Below are 18980 nucleotides of genomic sequence, written 5' to 3'. Positions count from 1 at the left end.
TGATAGACTACGCAGCACCCGTATTGTCTTACACAGGCCAAGGCAGAATTCAAAAAATAGAGCTGATACAGAACGAGGCTATGAGGATTATTCTTGGATGTCAAAGAAATGCAATGATTGAAATAATGAGGATGGAATTAAATTTACAGAGTGTGTGTGATAGAGTCCGTGACATTAACACTAGAGTATCTATTCGTTTCATGCGGAGAAAAGGAGGGGATAAGCTGTTTGAGAGCGTTCAGACCTGCTTGAGTGACGTACACACTTCCAGGAAACTGAGGGAGACACGCTATACGAGAGGATTAGCTCATGACCTCAGGGAATACGACGTACTTGACTGCTGTAAACCCTCTCGAAAGTGTAATATGTCTGCTCCCTGGAAAGTACAGAAAATAGACGTCGAAATTGTACCCCTCAAGGTGAAAAAGATTCATCATGAACCGGGACAATTACGGTGTTTGTATGGAAGCATGATATCTCGGTTACCAAGAGGCAACAGTTTACATGTATATTGCGACGGGTCGGTGGCGGAGGATGGCAGGGCAGGGTGTGGTGTCCTAATAAGGGATTATACGGAGTTTGGGACTGTGGACAGGATAATTGAACTCCGGCTTAGTAATTATATATCATCCACACAAGCTGAACTGCAGGCCATTCTGGCGTGTTTGGAGGAAGTACGTCATGACGACAAAAATGTTTTTGTATTTGTCGATAGCCGAGGAGCACTGGAGTCCTTAAACAGTCGAAACCCAGTCTTCATGTCTATAGTGGAGGACTGTAAGAGAAGAATAACTGAGATACAGCTGAAAGGTTATAGTGTGAAATTCATGTGGATTCCGTCTCATGTTGGAATAGTGCTCAACGAGGTGGCGGATGACTTGGCCAAACGTGCCACATCAAAACCACAAGTTGACATTGAATGTGAATTCACAATGAGACAAATAAGAAGCAAAATCAGAAATATTCAGGCACAGGCGGGAGTGGAGAGGAGAGAGATAATGTATGAGAGTAGTCAAACCATGCAACACTACATGTATGTGAGTCAAAACACCCATTTCACTTATGGTAAAAGGAGAAATGCTTGGAGTGACTCTGTGTACATGCGGCTCAGGCTTGGGTACAAATATTACTGGGAATATGGGATAGATGTTCATGGTAATGACACGAAGTGTAAACTATGTGGTATGTTAAGGTCTCACACCCTTGCCCATTATATTCTTGATTGTCCGTTGATTAGTGTATATAGAAACACTGAGATAAGGACTGTTCCTGAACAAATAGCCTGGATGTGTCACAACGGAAAGGTTGATGATATTCTTGAGAGATATAAGAATTTTGCACCAAGATTGTAATATTTTGTTGAATTATCTGCAGGTGTCTTGCAAATTGTCTATACAGTATACCTAGGTCATAAAAGTATTTGTGTGTACGTCTGATACCATACTACTTGTGAAGGAGGAAATGTATATGTTTACCTCTCAGAATGTTTGGTAATGTGTTTATTTGTGATGTGTGTATATGTATATATTAACACGTTGTACTGAATGGGGTGAGAATAGCTTGAGCTACCTCATCCCTTTGTGTGTATTTTACCTCAATAAACTTATTTCAATTTCAATTCAATTCAAACACCAACTCGCAACCCGCGCACGTCACCAAATGGATCCTAGTCCCAGTACATGCAGCCAGTGTGGGAAAATTTACTACAACATTGGTAAGTACACTCCCCGACCTGCATTTTTGTTTTTGTATAATATATGCGTTTATATTTTTGTTTTTTTAATTTTTTGTTACAAGTTTATAGGGAAAAATATATTTACTTGCAGGTAATATGGACACAACGTGCCTAGAGTGTGTTTTACAGTCGTGGGAGAGTGAGTCAGACTGTGAACCTCCACCCAGCAGGAGACGACGCACTCATAACAGTCAGTATATATTTGTAATTATTATTATTATTATTATTATTATTATTATTATTATTATTATTATATTGTTTCATAAAAAGCCCTTTCCCTGGAATTATATATATATATATATATATATATATATATATATATATATATATATATATATATATATATATATATATATATATATATATATATATATATATATATATATTAGTATATTTTGGTAGCAGTCTTTCCTGTAGACATATATTATTAAATATGACCGAAAAAGTAAGATTAATAATTCTAACACGAATTTTCTCGATCTTTCGTACATTTCTTTTCACTGTTGGTGGTAATTCAAAAATCAATTCTCCAAAATTCATTTTTTATTTCTAGTCTGACGCGACACTTGAGCGCGTTTCGTAAAACTTATTACATTTTCAAATACTTTAGTTTACACATACACAACTGAATAGAACTTACACATCTCCGATTTGTTTATATCTATATTTGAGTGAGGTGGATGGGGTGAGGTGGTATTAATAGGGTATTAAATTCATCAACACAAGACAGAACACGAAACAATGGGTATTGAATGGAAGTGTTTGTAGAAAGCCTATTGGTCCATATTTCTTGATGCTTCTATATTGGAGCGGAGTCTTGAGGTGGGTAGAATATAGTTGTGCATTAATTGGCTGTTGATTGCTGGTGTTGACTTCTTAATGTGTAGTGCCTCGCAAACGTCAAGCCGCCTGCTATCGCTGTATCTATCGATGATTTCTGTGTTGTTTACTAGGATTTCTCTGGCGATGGTTTGGTTGTGGGAAGAGATTATATGTTCCTTAATGGAGCCCTGTTGCTTATAGCCCTGTAGCCCTGTCTGCCCGAAACGCTTTGCGTAATAGTGGCTTTAGGCATTGTATGTACTAGCTCTATCTATAAAGCCAACAAACTTTGTAAAATCTCTTTATGTATGTACCTTACCTAAATAAAAATTATTATTATTATTATTATTATTATTATTATTATTATTATTATTATTATTATTATTATTATTATGCATCGTTAAACGCCTAGAAAGAGATGTTGTTGTCTTGCCTATATACTGTTTTTTTTGGAGCTTACAGTCCCCAAGAGGGCATTTGAAGGCATAGACGACGTTGGTCTCTTTTAAAGCGTTCTGCTTTGTGTCTGGAGAGTTTCTCATGAGTAGGCTGGCCGTTTTTCTGGTTTTATAGTAAATCGTCAGTTGTATCCTCTGATTTTTGTCTGTAGGGATAACGTTTCTATTAACAATATCTTTCAGGACCCTTTCCTCCGTTTTATGAGCTGTGGAAAAGAAGTTCCTGTAAAATAGTCTAATAGGGGGTATAGGTGTTGTGTTAGTTGTCTCTTCAGAGGTTGCATGGCGTTTCACTTTCCTTTTTATGATGTCTTCAACGAAACCATTGGAGAAGCCGTTGTTGACTAGGACCTGCCTTACCCTACAGAGTTCTTCGTCGACTTGCTTCCATTCTGAGCTGTGGCTGAGAGCACGGTCGACATATGCGTTAACAACACTCCTCTTGCACTTATCTGGGCAGTCGCTTTTGGCATTTAGGCACATTCCTATGTTCGTTTCCTTAGTGTAGACTGCAGTGTGGAAACCTCCGCTCTTTTCCATGACTGTTACATCTAGAAAGGGCAGCTTCCCATCCTTTTCCATCTCGTAAGTGAAACGCGGCACGGAACTCTGCTCAAATGCCTCCTTCAGCTCCTGCAGATGTCTGACATCAGGTACCTGTGTAAAAATGTCGTCAACATACCTGCAGTATATGGCCGGTTTCAAGTTCATGTCGACTAAGACTTTTTGCTCGATGGAGCAAAAAGCCTCACCCATCCACCTCACTCAAATATAGATATAAACAAATCGGAGATGTGTAAGTTCTATTCAGTTGTGTATGTGTAAAATAAAGTCTTTGAAAATGTAATAAGTTTTACGAAACGCGCTCAAGTGTCGCGTCAGACTAGAAATAAAAAATGAATTTTGGAGAATTGATTTTTGAATTACCACCAACAGTGAAAAGAAATGTACGAAAGATCGAGAAAATTCGTGTTAGAATTATTAATCTTACTTTTTCGGTCATATTTAATAATATAAATATATATATATATATATATATATATATATATATATATATATATATATATATATATATATATATATATATATATATATATGTCGTACCTAGTAGCCAGAACGCACTTCCCAGCCTACTATGCAAGGCCCGATTTGCCTAATAAGCCAAGTTTTCATGAATTAGTTGTTTTTCGACTACCTAACCTACCTAACCTAACCTAACCTAACTTTTTCGGCTACCTAACCCAACCTAACCTATAAAGATAGGTTAGGTTAGGTTAGGTAGGGTTGGTTAGGTTCGGTCATATATCTACGTTAATTTTAACTGCAATAAAAAAAATGACCTCATACATAATGAAATGGGTAGCTTTATCATTTAATAAGAAATTTTTGTTAGAAAATATATTAATTCAGGAAAACTTGGCTTATTAGGCAAATCGGGCCTTGCATAGTAGGCTGAGAAGTGCGTTCTGGCTACTAGGTACAACATATATATATATATATATATATATATATATATATATATATATATATATATATATATATATATATATATATATATATATATATATATATATATATATATATATATATATATATATATATATATTTCTCTAGGGCTGTCATATCGCAAACGAATAATGCTACAGCAGCAGCAACAGCAGCAGCAGCAGCAACAAGATGATGCCAGCCAGCATAAACCATGCAGCCTAGCACCCAACAGGTGCGTTAGTTCGCCGGAGGACTTCAGCGACACGTCGTGCGAAGCTCCCCACTCACCGAGCTGGTTCGCAGACACACAGCCATTTCTGGACCCAAGAGCCGAAGCCCAACCCTCGCAAGAACATCTAGGTGAGTACAGCATCCGCCCCCCCCCCCAGGAGGCGATCTTCCTACTCTTAACTTGTTTATGTTCCCCTTAAAATATATTATTATTATTTTATTAATATTAATATATTTTTCACCTCCTTAGGGTTACCATATTGCCAGCTATTGCAACACTATCAGCATTTTTTTATTTGATTTGCTTGATGAGATCTCAATCACATTACATACATTAAAAAAGTAATTTATATTTAAAAAATGGTGCAATACTGTGCTTATATTATTGACATCCTTTCAGACGCGGGTAATGTCACCACGCAGCAGTATTGCCAAACCTCGCAGCAGCTTCCCCAAGCCTCGCAGCAGCTTCCCAAAGCCTCGCAACAGCTTCCCATAGCCTCGCAACAGCTTCCCAAAGCCTCGCAACAGCTTCCCATAGCCTCGCAGCAGCTTCCCAAAGCCTCGCAGCAGCTTCCCCAAGCCTCGCAGCAGCTTCCCCAAACCTTGCAGCAGCTTCCCAAAGCTTCGCAGCAGCTTCCCAAAGCTTCACAGCAGCTTCCCAAAGCCTTGCAGCAGCTTCCCAAAGCCTTGCAGCAGCTTCCCCAAGCCTTGCAGCAGCTTCCCAAAGCCTCGCAGCAGCTTCCCCAAGCCTCGCAGCAGCTTCCCCAAGCCTCGCAGCAGCTTCCCCAAGCCTCGCAGCAGCTTCCCCAAGCCTCGCAGCAGCTTCCCCAAGCCTCACAGCAGCTTCCCCAAGCCTCGCAGCAGCTTCCCAAAGCCTTGCAGCAGCTTCCCAAAACCTTGCAGCAGCTTCCCAAAGCTTCGCAGCAGCTTCCCAAAGCCTCGCAGCAGCTTCCCCAAGCCTCGCAACAACTTCGCCAAGCCTTGCAGCAGCTTCCCCAAGCCTCGCAGCAGCTTCCCCAAGCCTCGCAGCAGCTTCCCCAAGCCTCGCAGCAGCTTCCCAAAGCCTCGCAGCAGCTTCCCCAAGCCTCGCAGCAGCTTCACCAAGCCTCGCAGCAGCTTCCCCAAGCCTCGCAGCTGCTTCCCAAAGCCTCGCAGCAGCTTCCCCAAGCCTCGCAGCAGCTTCCCCAAGCCTCGCAGCAGCTTCCCCAAGCCTCGCAGCAGCTTCCCAAAGCCTCGCAGCAGCTTCCCCGAGCCTCGCAGCAGCTTCCCCAAACCTCGCAGCAGCTTCCCCAAGCCTCGCAGCAGCTTCCCCAAGCCTCGCAGCAGCTTCCCCAAGCCTCGCAGCAGCTTCCCCAAGCCTCGCAACAGCATAGCCAAGCCTCGCAGCAGCTTCCCAAAGCCTCGCAGCAGCTTCCCAAAGCCTCGCAGCAGCTTCCCAAAGCATCGCAGCACCTTCCCCAAGCCTCGCAACAACTTCGCCAAGCCTTGCAGCAGCTTCCCCAAGCCTTGCAGCAGCTTCCCCAAGCCTTGCAGCAGCTTCCCCAAGCCTTGCAGCCGTATGGCCAAGCCTTGCAGCAGCTTCCCCAAGCCTTGCAGCCGTATGGCCAAGCCTTGCAGCAGCTTCCCCAAGCCTTGCAGCAGCTTCCCCAAGCCTTGCAGCAGTTTCCCCAAGCCTTGCAGCAGCTTTCCCAAGCCTTGCAGCAGCTTCCCCAAGCCTTGCAGCAGTTTCCCCAAGCCTTGCAGCCGTATGGCCAAGCCTTGCAGCTGGTTATGTCTGGCGAGTCCCATCCCGACCCGTCCAACGCCAACTCATCACCAGCCCCCGGCTCATCACCAGCCCCCGGCTCATCACCAGCCTCCGGCTCATCACCAGCCCCCGGCTCATCACCAGCCCCCGGCTCATCACCAGCCCCCGGCTCATCACGAGTCACGCCAGATTCAGACGCATCTCAGGTACCTCTTAACCTTGTTAAACATTCCATCCGTTAACTACTCTCACACTGAAAAAGTTCTTTTTAACGTCCCTGTGGCTCATGTGGGTACTCAGTTTCCACCTGTGTCCCCTTGTTCGCGTACCACCCGTGTTAAACAGTTTATCTTTATCTACCCTGTCAATTCCTCTGAGAATTTTGTAGGTAGTGATCATGTCTCCCCTTACTCTTCTGTCTTCTAGTGTCGTGAGGTGCATTTCTCGCAGCCCTTCTTCGTAACTCACGCCTCTTAGTTCTGGGACTAGCCTAGTGGTATATATCTGAACTTTTTCAAGCTTCGCCTCGTGTTTGACAAGGTACGGGGTGTGGTGTGTGTGTCGGAAAATCCGACACCATTTAATATCATACAGACAGATAATAAGTGCTGCTGTATTACCAACAAGTTACCCATAGAAAACGTAACTTGTAGTGGAATTACCGTCTAAAGAAAACGGGATATCATCACCACATACTATTATAATTCACCAGCTATTCTGCTGGGAATTATTCTTAAATACATTAGTCTTTGGACTTTACCATCATAAAAACATCTTATATAAATTAACTTAATTATCAATATTAAAGTAGAGTAAATGTGACCTTTCTATCACGTTCTGAAATCTGGACAATGTAAGCCAGGCGTCAGAGTGAGGAAGGAGGGCAGCCATTGTTGTTTATTGAGACCAGAGGCTCACACGGGAGCAAATTCGGCTCCTGTTAAATTTACTTGGACGTAGTGTTATGGAACCCAAAGGTGTACCATTGTCAACACGCTGTCTACAAATACAAGTTAAGTGTCTATCCGAAACCCGTTTATCATTCATTTATGGCCATTAATGTCAGGATATAGGGTTAGCCGGTTAGAACGCGAAATCGCCTCATACTAAAGGTAATTAAGCCAGGTCTTTAATGTTCCATGTACTGTATAGTGTTTTCTCTGATATAGCTTGTCATATATAGGATTCTGGCTTCACAGTTAGCGCCCTTTTGACAGGTCAAGACGAGGAAGAGTTTGTGCACCAGTTACTGGGTGATATGGAAGCTACCTCAAAGAGGATAATTTGGTGTCTACACCCTAGTTATACCTGGTGGACTAACCTGCTGTACTATAAGATAAGGAACCTCATCAATGTATGTAGCTATTACTGTAGTTTGATTGGCTGCATATATATATAAACTAATAAACCCCCCCTAATGTGTAGAGGATCGATTTGTGAGATTATGAGATTATTGCAGAAATACAGTCCACTTATCATTATACAAATTGCTATCGAAGTATATAAATTAACGTAAATATAAATTCATATAAATTAAATAAATATAAATCTCACAGGTCGGTTCCCACATTATTTGGACCTTCGGAACCGGAATATTCGGTCCTTTGAACCCACATTTGGTCATCTTAGTACCGGATGAACCAGTTAACCAGTGGATTCATTAAATATACTAGTGCAGTGTTATTTAAACAAAGCCAGCAGTCAAGACGGCAGCGTAGCCTCGAGGGAGCTCAGGAGCCTCCCTCAGCCCAGTTCAGCTTCGTCAGCGGTTTCATGCACACCCACAGATATTTGGTGGCGTGTTATTTCGTGAAATGACAGCGCTAATATTGAATCCAGCCAAATTAGTGACTGTGTCTTCGCGAGATTGTTCACGGATTTCGTGGTGTTACATTTCGCGAGAGATTATCTACGAATTTTGTGGAGTTTATTTCGCGAGGTCACTAATAATATTTAATACTTCTAGATAATATTAGAAGTTTCATAGAGGCTAATTAAGAGGCTATTATCAATAATTGTGTATATTATTTCTCCAAAATAGAGAATTATTTAATATATATTGCACTAGTGATCACAGTATAATATTTACTAATTGCCAACCCACAACAGGGTAGGATATGACTAGTTGAACTATTATTGCTCATCCTAGTCCCATTATTACCATAGTCAGTTGTGCTATATTCAACAACCTAACACCATTAATGAATGGTGCAGACCCTATTTTGGGTGTAATTTTTATCAACTCGAGTTGAGTTGTATATATAATAAATTACTTATGATCATTACACCTTTGAGTGATTAATTAGTGTCTCTACCATCCTAGGGTGATATAGAAGAGCTAACCTAAAGGTACTTCCAGTGACACTGGTTTATCACTCAAATCATTAGTGTGTATGATTGTATATATATATAATGTGTATTAATTTTAAGTGCTAACCTCTGGTAGAGGTAGGATTATTGCCTAGTGAGTTCAGAATTTACCCTAGGCTACCATCAGTGCTTGTTCAGTATTATGAGCAGCCCAAGTACAAGTCCCACAAGGCTTTACCAACGAGCCAGTATGGATAATGCAGGGAGAATGAAAAGAACCCTTGCAGGTCTTAAAGGCCACTTAACAAGACAGATCAAGAAATGTGAAGATTTGTCACAACAATCTCAAGTTGATTATGCTGACCTGGAAAGCTATTATCAAGCAGCTGCAGGTAAATTTGAGCAAATTAAATGTCAAATAGCAACATATGTGGCTGAACTTGCCAACACTAATTTATCAGAAACAGAAATAGACGACATTATGGTTGATCTTGCGAATTATGAAGATCACACTCAGGCCACGTTACAGCCTTATGTCAAATTAATTGCCCAGAACAAGGCAACAGCAACAACAACAACAGTTGCATCTAATACGAGTCAAGCAGAAGCTCGACTCCCTCCAATTAATTTACCCACTTTCTCAGGAAAAGATGAGGAAGATTGGGACGAATTTTGGAACAAATTCGTTGACCTTGTAGACTCAAAACAATCTTTACCAAAGAGTAGTAAATTCTCTTATTTGCAAGGTCAATTATCAGGTGAGGCTAAAACAGTAGTATCCCATCTGAGATTAACTAATGACGGCTATGATCTGGCAGTAAAACTCCTCAAGGATAATTATGCTGATCCAGAAGTAAGAACATCACATTTAGTTCATGAGCTGTTGCATTTACCCCCACCGGAGGCTTCAGCTGATTCACTCCAAGTCTTCAAGCTGGAGGTAGAATCATTGATCAATGCCCTCAGCCTGACAGCAGATACAAACGGGGCTGAGTGGGTCTTGAAAATAATTGTCCAGGAGAAAATACCTAGGGACATATTGAGACAAATAAGTGCTCATTACAATAAAAGTATCTTATCCATGAATGAAATATCTGAAGGTTTAAAGTCAGTAGTTCATCAATTACGAACACATGACAAATTAAAACCACCAAGTAAACCCTCAGAAACCAATAATAGTAAACCACAGAGTACCAAAGGTACTCCAAATCAATCTAGACAATATAATTCAACACCAAAGTGGAACAGTGGCAGTGTGGGCGTATATGCAGTGGGACCCTCCAAGCCTATAGTTACTGTGTCATCCAAGAACGTGACACCAAAGGGTACAGGAAGCTATGGAACATGTTTGTTCTGCAATGAGAAACATTCAATGTACCACTGCCCTAATTTTCCTGATAGTGACGCCCGTGTTGAGCGACTCAAAGATTTGCAACATTGCACGAGGTGCCTCAGGAAACATAACATCAAGGACTGTGATACCCAATTACACACCTGTAATAGGTGTAACAAAGGTCAGCACCATGCAGCATTGTGCAGAGACACCAAAACAACGTCTCCAAACCCCAAGGTGGAAGATAGCATTCCCACCACTGTACAGTACTGCAAGGTGCAACAAACAAACAGTGTCCAATCGGCAAAGTCTAAAGGTAATACGACTTTGCCTACTGCCCAAATTACCATCCTGAATAAGAGGGCCAAGGTCCATACCCGTGGGTTGTTTGACCAAGGATCCCAGAGAACATATATCACTAAAAAGTTGGCAGATGAATTACAATTAAGGCCTGTAGCCCAGATGTCATTCAACATCTCAGGGTTTGTAACAGATGCAGGACCTCAAGTCTACCAGGTGGTACAACCATCAGTACGCTTAGGCAGGTACGTCTGTCGAGTACAAGCCATTGTGGTGGACAAAATACCAGTAGACCTACAAGTTCAAGGTCTGAGAGCAACAGCCAAATTCCTGAGAAATAGAGGAATAAAATTGGCAGATAATATTAAGTCTGATCACCTCACCGACTTCGGTCTCCTTGTAGGGACAGACTATTGCCATCGATTCATCGGTAGCCCTACTAAATATCAGGGTATAACCATGTTAAACTCTGCAGGAGGTAAATTACTCTCAGGCCCAGTATCAAGCCTGAGGAGACCTATGCCTGCAGATAAACAATACCAATAGAAATCTAAATTTGTCAGCTGATTATATTTCTCCAGTAGCATTATACTAAGGAGATTACAGCTGACTATACCAACAGAGGTTGATGTTAGTATCATCATTTGAAGCTGAAGATGAGTTCATGAGGCCTCAGTGGCAAATCAGTGAACAGTAGCCTAAAACAGCTACAAGTCACTGCGACCAATGTCACTGAACCCACTGCAGTCTCAGAACCATACTTTACTTTATTGATGAGCTATTCAATCTTCTGAATCAATTAACTAAATTAAACCCCAATAAATCTGATGACTGATTTGATACATTTATTATTTAATCAAGATGTATTCCATGGGCCTCAGTGTTTATATATCAGTGACCAGTTACCTGAACAAACTTCAAGTTATATCTAATGTCACTGATCTCACTGCAGTCCCTGAATCATACTTGACTGTAGTACTTGATCACATTCAGTCTTCTGGGTTAAATAATATGTAATAAGGCTTGAATATTAGCCTTTCAAGAGTTGACAGGGAAATGAAATCGCATTAGACTTCTAACCCTTGCAACTCTAGTACGGGACATCCGTCCTGTACGAACAGACGCACAAATGTGTGATTACTAACTACTAACATCAAATTAATCTAATAATCCGAAGGAGGAGTATCGGTGTTCGTCTGTTCTAAATAGGACTTCGACCCGTGAGCAGCCCCCTGGGGAATTATGTCGGAAAATCCGACACCATTTAATATCATACAGACAGATAATAAGTGCTGCTGTATTACCAACAAGTTACCCATAGAAAACGTAACTTGTAGTGGAATTACCGTCTAAAGAAAACGGGATATCATCACCACATACTATTATAATTCACCAGCTATTCTGCTGGGAATTATTCTTAAATACATTAGTCTTTGGACTTTACCATCATAAAAACATCTTATATAAATTAACTTAATTATCAATATTAAAGTAGAGTAAATGTGACCTTTCTATCACGTTCTGAAATCTGGACAATGTAAGCCAGGCGTCAGAGTGAGGAAGGAGGGCAGCCATTGTTGTTTATTGAGACCAGAGGCTCACACGGGAGCAAATTCGGCTCCTGTTAAATTTACTTGGACGTAGTGTTATGGAACCCAAAGGTGTACCATTGTCAACACGCTGTCTACAAATACAAGTTAAGTGTCTATCCGAAACCCGTTTATCATTCATTTATGGCCATTAATGTCAGGATATAGGGTTAGCCGGTTAGAACGCGAAATCGCCTCATACTAAAGGTAATTAAGCCAGGTCTTTAATGTTCCATGTACTGTATAGTGTTTTCTCTGATATAGCTTGTCATATATAGGATTCTGGCTTCACAGTTAGCGCCCTTTTGACAGGTCAAGACGAGGAAGAGTTTGTGCACCAGTTACTGGGTGATATGGAAGCTACCTCAAAGAGGATAATTTGGTGTCTACACCCTAGTTATACCTGGTGGACTAACCTGCTGTACTATAAGATAAGGAACCTCATCAATGTATGTAGCTATTACTGTAGTTTGATTGGCTGCATATATATATAAACTAATAAACCCCCCCTAATGTGTAGAGGATCGATTTGTGAGATTATGAGATTATTGCAGAAATACAGTCCACTTATCATTATACAAATTGCTATCGAAGTATATAAATTAACGTAAATATAAATTCATATAAATTAAATAAATATAAATCTCACAGGTCGGTTCCCACAGTGTGTGTGTGTGTGTGTGTGTGTGTGTGTGTGTGTGTGTGTGTGTGTGTGTGTGTGTGTGTGTGTGTGTGTGTGTGTTTGGTTTCTTGTGACAAAATAAATATAAATATTGTCATTTTTTCTTTTCTTTGCAGAATCGGCGAGGGGATGGTTTGAACATTCAGGTGAATGGCGGGGTGTACGTATTCTTTGGCCCCACGATCATCATGCAAAACAAGGACAACACTTCAGGAAGTGGCAGATTTTGAAACTGAGCGGCGCTACTGTGGTGCCTCCTACTGCCCCCGCAGAAGTTACACTGACCGTTGCAGGACCCCGAACACCCCCCCCCCTGTGACTTCCCCTGAGTCGACTGTAGTGTCCAAACACCGGCCTGCCGCAAGCCTCGTCATTGGCTGTGTGTAGAGTCACCGGCTTTGGCGCTAACGGCTTTGCTGACTCCGCGACGCCTGTGGAAGAGACTCCAGCGGCGTTGACGACGAAAACGACGACTGAAACTGCCAGGAAGAGCGAAGCTAGGGCGGTGCCGGCCTCCACTGTGATGGTCACGAAGACTTCCACGACGACGACGTCGACGTCGACTAGCGCGGTCGGGTCACGACCGATAGCGACAACTGCAACAGCATCGACAGCGAGTCATCCCACACAGGACTGTAGGATTGCCTGGACATATATTAAAGTGTGGGGCAGCGGCTTGATGATCACTCGCCCCCGACATCATTGGGCCTACTACATCCCTGAACTTGGAAACCCCTGAAGAATTAAAGATTATGCGCCCGCCGATAAATTAATTTTTAAAACAAATGTTGTAATGTGATTACCATAAATAAAATTAAAATTAAGATTTTTTCATTTGACCTGTGGATTTTTTTTTTATTTTTCCTTTAGCTCGATTGATTGTCAAAGCACAACTCGGCGGTTAGAGAAAAATACTGCAGCATGATGAATAATAATGTTCTTTCTGGCTGGAAAACAAAAATTAACACATTTAAGAAAGATGTCTACCTGCCCCTTGTAGTGTTGGACGGTTCCACGGAGAAGTTGTGCTGTTTGGATAGACCCAAAGAAAAGTTGTGATATTTGAATAGACCCTTGAAGGATGGGTGATATTTTAATCCAATAATATATTGTGATCTATACAGTGTGAATGAAAATAACTAGAAATCACTGTTACTGTGAAAGCAGCGTTGGAGAGATAGTGACATTCCCAGCAGCGCTGCCAGCTGTCCCAGCAGCGCTGCCAGCTGTCCCAGCAGCGCTGCCAGCTGTCCCAGCAGCGCTGCCAGCTGTGCCAGCTGTCCCAGCAGCGCTACCAGCTGTAAAGGAATGTTTACTACTGGGAACAGAACTGACAACCTAACGTTACCTTATCAAATGTAACCTCAATTTACATGAGATTAAGATTAGGATACAAATATATCTGGCAATACAGTGTTGATGTCGGTGATAAAGATAAGAGTAAATTATGTAGTATGCCGCACGCCCACACCTTAGAACATTATGTATTAGTGTCAACTTATTGATAACTATAGAAATGAGAAAGTAAGCAGTGTACTACACCAAATTGTTTGGATGTGTGATAATGGTATGATAGACATTATACTTAGGAACTACAAGAATTTTGCCCCAAGAGTGTAACACTTATATGCTGTGCTTACTATATTAACCTGCAATGTTAAATAGGATTCTTGTATTGTGATTTGTGTATTTGAACTCACTGAATTCGTGCGCCTCTTTAGGGACTTTGAAGTAGAGGGGGTACAAGTAGCCTAAGCTACTCTATCCCTTTGAGATGTATTTTTTTTCTTGTCTTAATAAACATACTTGAACTTGATAATGTAACCTAGCCATACAACATCTAACCTGACTTCTTCTAACCAAACTTATCCTAACCTAAAGCGCTCTATTATAATCTAACCTAGCCATACAACACCTAACCGTCATTTTCTAACGGTAAAACAAATCCTAACCTAACCTAACCTTATGTAATGCATTATAATCTAACCTATCTTTACAATATGTAACATGCCCTTGTCTAACCTAACCAAACGTAAAATAACCTAATGCAATCTATCATGTGAGACAGGTGGAGGTGACGGGAAGAGAGAGGAGGAAGCGTAGAGAACGGGAGACAACACAAGAGTCCCGAACCTCTGTAGCTGTCAGTAACGGAGGAGCGCCCCACCGCCGTTCATGCTTCTTGCAATAACCGTGTCCGCGCCTATCTGAAGCCAGCAATATCCCGAACGCTCATTACAGTAAGATTACCTTGTTAAATCCTATTATAAGTTATATATTTGTATATTATAGTTGTGAGAGCAGTTGGTGCCATAGACACACTGAGGGAGCTAGTGTTGACATGCCTTATTCTTGTACTCATACTGACTCTGGATATTGTGATACCTACGAAATATATATATATATATATATATATATATATATATATATATATATATATATATATATATATATATATATATATATATATATATATATATATATGTGTGTGTGTGTGTGTGTGTGTGTGTGTGTACAATCAAAATTTTCCTCGTTGATGTACTAAAGAAACCACGTTAGGACAAATTAATTCAGTGATCGTTTATATTTATATAACAAATGCATGAACTCGTTTGTTTATGGTCCAGCATTTATTTATTGTTCATATGTGCCATGGGGACTTAAACGCCTCCTTGTGAACTGATCCTCATTCTCTCCAGGAAGCCTCAGTCGGCCTATCCCCCGAGGTGACAGGCACAGTGCTCGCTCACTGCTCGATTTTGCTTTTATTCTTACTACCAGTGACACATTGTTTATTGTGCGATAGCGGTTCACGACACCTACACGGTCCAAGACATCCTCAGGAGGCCATGTCGCCTAACTCCAACGACAGCACTGCTCAGCCAAAGTCGCAGGCAAAGAAAAAACGGAAAACCTAGAGGTCTACACTAACCCCACCAGCTCCATAACTGGTATAGCCAGCCCTCCAGCCTGAAAACCATCATGAAGACCCCCATCCATCGCCACATCTCTAGTATCAGCCACTGATACAGATAATGGCTCCAAAGAGCCTCCATTTACGGGCTCACCATAGCCCGTGCTACTAGAACTTATTGTTCTGAGTTGCTGAATCTAAAATAACAACAACAACAACCATTTGGTCCAGACGGGAGACATCTCCCGTCACGCAGGGTGCAGTCGCACCTCCACAGATCTCCAGTATCAGCTCTTGATACTGGTAATGGCTCAAAAGGGCCACCACTTACGGGCTATTCATGCCGTGCCACCTTTTGGGTGCCTTAATCTTCATCAATCAATCAATCAGTTTATTGTGCACCCCATACTCATCCTGTGAGTAGTAGTTTATTGTGCACCCCATACTCATCCTGTGAGTAGTAGTTTATTGTGCACCCCATACTCATCCTGTAAGTGGTAGTTTATTGTAGTAGTTTACACTCCCACCCCTCCATCATGTGGTGGAGGGGTGGGAGTGACTGCCCTCCTCCATCATGTGGTGGAGGGGTGGGAGTGACTGCCCTCCTCCATCATCTGGTGGAGGGGTGGGAGTGACTGCCCTCCTCCATCATCTGGTGGAGGGGTGGGAGTGACTGCCCTCCTCCATCATCTGGTGGAGGGGTGGGAGTGACTGCCCTCCTCCATCATCTGGTGGAGGGGTGGGAGTGACTGCCCTCCTTCATCATCTGGTGGAGGGGTGGGAGTGACTGCCCTCCTCCATCATCTGGTGGAGGGGTGGGAGTGACTGCCCTCCTCCATCATCTGGTGGAGGGGTGGGAGTGACTGCCCTCCTCCATCATCTGGTGGAGGGGTGGGAGTGACTGCCCTCCTCCATCATCTAGTGGAGGGGTGGGAGTGACTGCCCTCCTCCATCATCTGGTGGAGGGGTGGGAGTGACTGCCCTCCTCCATCATGTGGTGGAGGGGTGGGAGTGACTGCCCTCCTCCATCATCTGGTGGAGGGGTGGGAGTGACTGCCCTCCTCCGGGGGAGGCAGTTGGGAAGCAGCGGACTAGGAAGAAGTTAAATTAATGTTGTGTAATCAGGAGAGTCGACTTCCGGCACGGGGTTCAGGCGCCAGTAACTTCCTTGCTAGATTGTTAAATCCACACCTGGAGTCCCCCCCCCCCTCCCACGCTCCCAACACCCTTCCCCACACACACCCGCCAGCCCATGCCACCTATTTACCCCTTCCACTTGCCTTTCCGTTACCTATTTACTCAATAGCCGCTTCCATTCACCAACCAACGCTTTCCTTAAACCCACCCATTCCACTTCCCCCTCTCCCAAACCCCCCCTTCCTAATCTCTCCCACACACACACCTATCATTACTCCCCCACCACCACCATCACCACCACAGCTTGCGTGGTTGTTACGATAATGGAAGAATATACTCAGTTGGTCTGCACTCGTGAATACAGTTAAAGACAGGCTTCATGTCTGAGTCACTTCGAATCACTTTCTTACACAGCATTCCTTAGCAGAGTACTGGATACAGTAATCTGGAAACTAATGTTAGTGCATGTGGAGAGGACAAACGAGTCTTATGAAAAGCATCATAACTTTGTGTTGTATTCATAAAAGGCAACTATACTGCTTGCATAAATATATGGAATCAAGTTATAAATAAAGTCGGTATTACAGTGGAGATGTTTGTCATAGAATAATAGCTTGTTACTAAACAATGGAGATGTACTAATTGCTGTTTGTCATATGCTTCGTTTACACGATAATTGTGATTTGCACTTTAGATAAATGTCTGTATAATTGAGATTGCAAATATAAAATTATATGCAAACTGTATTATGTAAGTCAGTAGTTATGGAAATACAGAAAAGGAAAGCCTAGTGGGTACTTTTCATTCAGCAAAATCATGCAGCTTCAGCTCGAATAGGCTAGAACATCTGATAAAATATAAACTGTGCCCTAAGGTAAGCTCTAAGGTAAGAGTAAAAGTAGCCCTCTCCAGCCTTCATAATCTAATTCAAAGTTCTACGGTGTAAACTTTTGTTGTGAATTTAGCGGTGACAATAACTAGGGCACTAAAACTGCAATTGTATCTCTAACGCCAATGCACGCCATCTTCTTTGCCAACCGGCGTCCCGTTTTAATGTTTGCCACACTATTGTTTACCACAGCTAAACCGTGCTCCCCGTTTCCAACACACATAAACACTAGAGGGACCATGGTGTGATGAGTAGCGGACCTTGTCGTACACCAGTTAGTGGTGTTGCTGGTCTCTTGCTTCATACTGATTAGCGCTCCAAGTCCTCTCAGCAAGATATTGAAAATTTGAATTTAATTATACTTGCAGACAGTAAGTCACAATAATGTGACTGAAAATTTAGACACCCATCCCATAAATTTGAAAATAAATAAGCGACGACGTTTCTTCATTTTCAGTTGAGGGTTGGGTGTCTATTTGTATGTATTCATATATGTACAAGTGATTGTATTTATATAACTTTAAAACAATGTGTTCATAAAATGGTTGCGCAATTATTTAATTAGCTTATCTAATTTCAAGCACATTATACATTTATATTGTACAAGAAAGAAGTAATATTAAGATCCTAACACTGATGATTACAATTATTAACTATATTTCTCTATCCAAGGCTGGAGACCAGAAGCCTGAGGCTAGCCTCATTAAACTTTTCAGGGTGACTGGTGGGTGTAGGGGAACTGTCATAGCCGGCAATTCCCTAACACCCTAAAGTTAGACAATTTGTATTTGTTAAACAAATGCAAATTGTTTAACTTTGGAGCATTGTAGTCCAATTTCAGAATGTATTATGTGACTTTGTAACCTTCCCGCCCACCCTCCTTCCACAGAATGTGCATGGGGATCATAATAAACTAATTGAACTGATTTCAGTGTGTCAGAGTAAGAACACTGACGTAGAGTGAGGTAACTCCTGATGTCTGGTGATGCGTCAGTGTGGGTGTGACCGTCGTGGCGGGAGGGTGTGCCAACGCTGCTTCGTCAGCCTTCACCTTCGCTACGATCCCAACCCAAGGTAGACATAATTTTATTCTAAGGTATATTTTTGTGGGAACGTATTCATTATCATAGAGGGGTAGATATGCGAGCTTGTTTGTACATAATAAGGAATATGTTCAGGAAGACCTATTTTATGATGATATTGGCTTGCCTATAGCCAGTGACGTGGTTTTGTAAAGTCGATGATTGTATAATGCATATCCACTCTGTTGTTTGACAACCTATATTAACTTGGTACAGCTTCTTGCTTCCTTTCCTTCGGGGTCGAGAGATTTGTAGGTAAA

At 42.0% G+C, this 18980-nt stretch overlaps 2 protein-coding genes across 2 annotated transcripts in view; both read left to right on the top strand.

The window, feature by feature from the left end:
• The first annotated feature begins 1659 nt into the window (after nucleotides 1-1659).
• LOC123764197 (putative uncharacterized protein DDB_G0271606) lies at nucleotides 1660-13460 on the top strand. Its single transcript, XM_069315625.1, has 5 exons — nucleotides 1660-1714; nucleotides 1827-1925; nucleotides 4630-4863; nucleotides 5135-6690; nucleotides 12815-13460. The coding sequence occupies exons 1-5, from the start codon at nucleotides 1660-1662 to the stop codon at nucleotides 12926-12928; spliced, it is 2058 nt and encodes a 685-aa protein (XP_069171726.1). The 3' UTR covers nucleotides 12929-13460.
• A 5150-nt stretch (nucleotides 13461-18610) lies between these two features.
• The window catches only part of Pgant35A (polypeptide N-acetylgalactosaminyltransferase 35A), a 36274-nt gene continuing 35904 nt past the window's right edge, over nucleotides 18611-18980 (top strand). The window contains exon 1 of the mRNA XM_069316063.1: nucleotides 18611-18712. The gene's annotated coding sequence lies outside the window, so the exon portion shown is untranslated. The remainder of the gene's footprint in view (nucleotides 18713-18980) is intronic.

The sequence above is a fragment of the Procambarus clarkii genome, chromosome 82 (genome assembly GCF_040958095.1).
Source record: "Procambarus clarkii isolate CNS0578487 chromosome 82, FALCON_Pclarkii_2.0, whole genome shotgun sequence".
Taxonomy (NCBI): Eukaryota; Metazoa; Arthropoda; class Malacostraca; order Decapoda; family Cambaridae; genus Procambarus; species Procambarus clarkii.
Note: the sequence above shows the minus strand (reverse complement) of the source record. Positions and strands in the feature narration are given on the sequence as shown.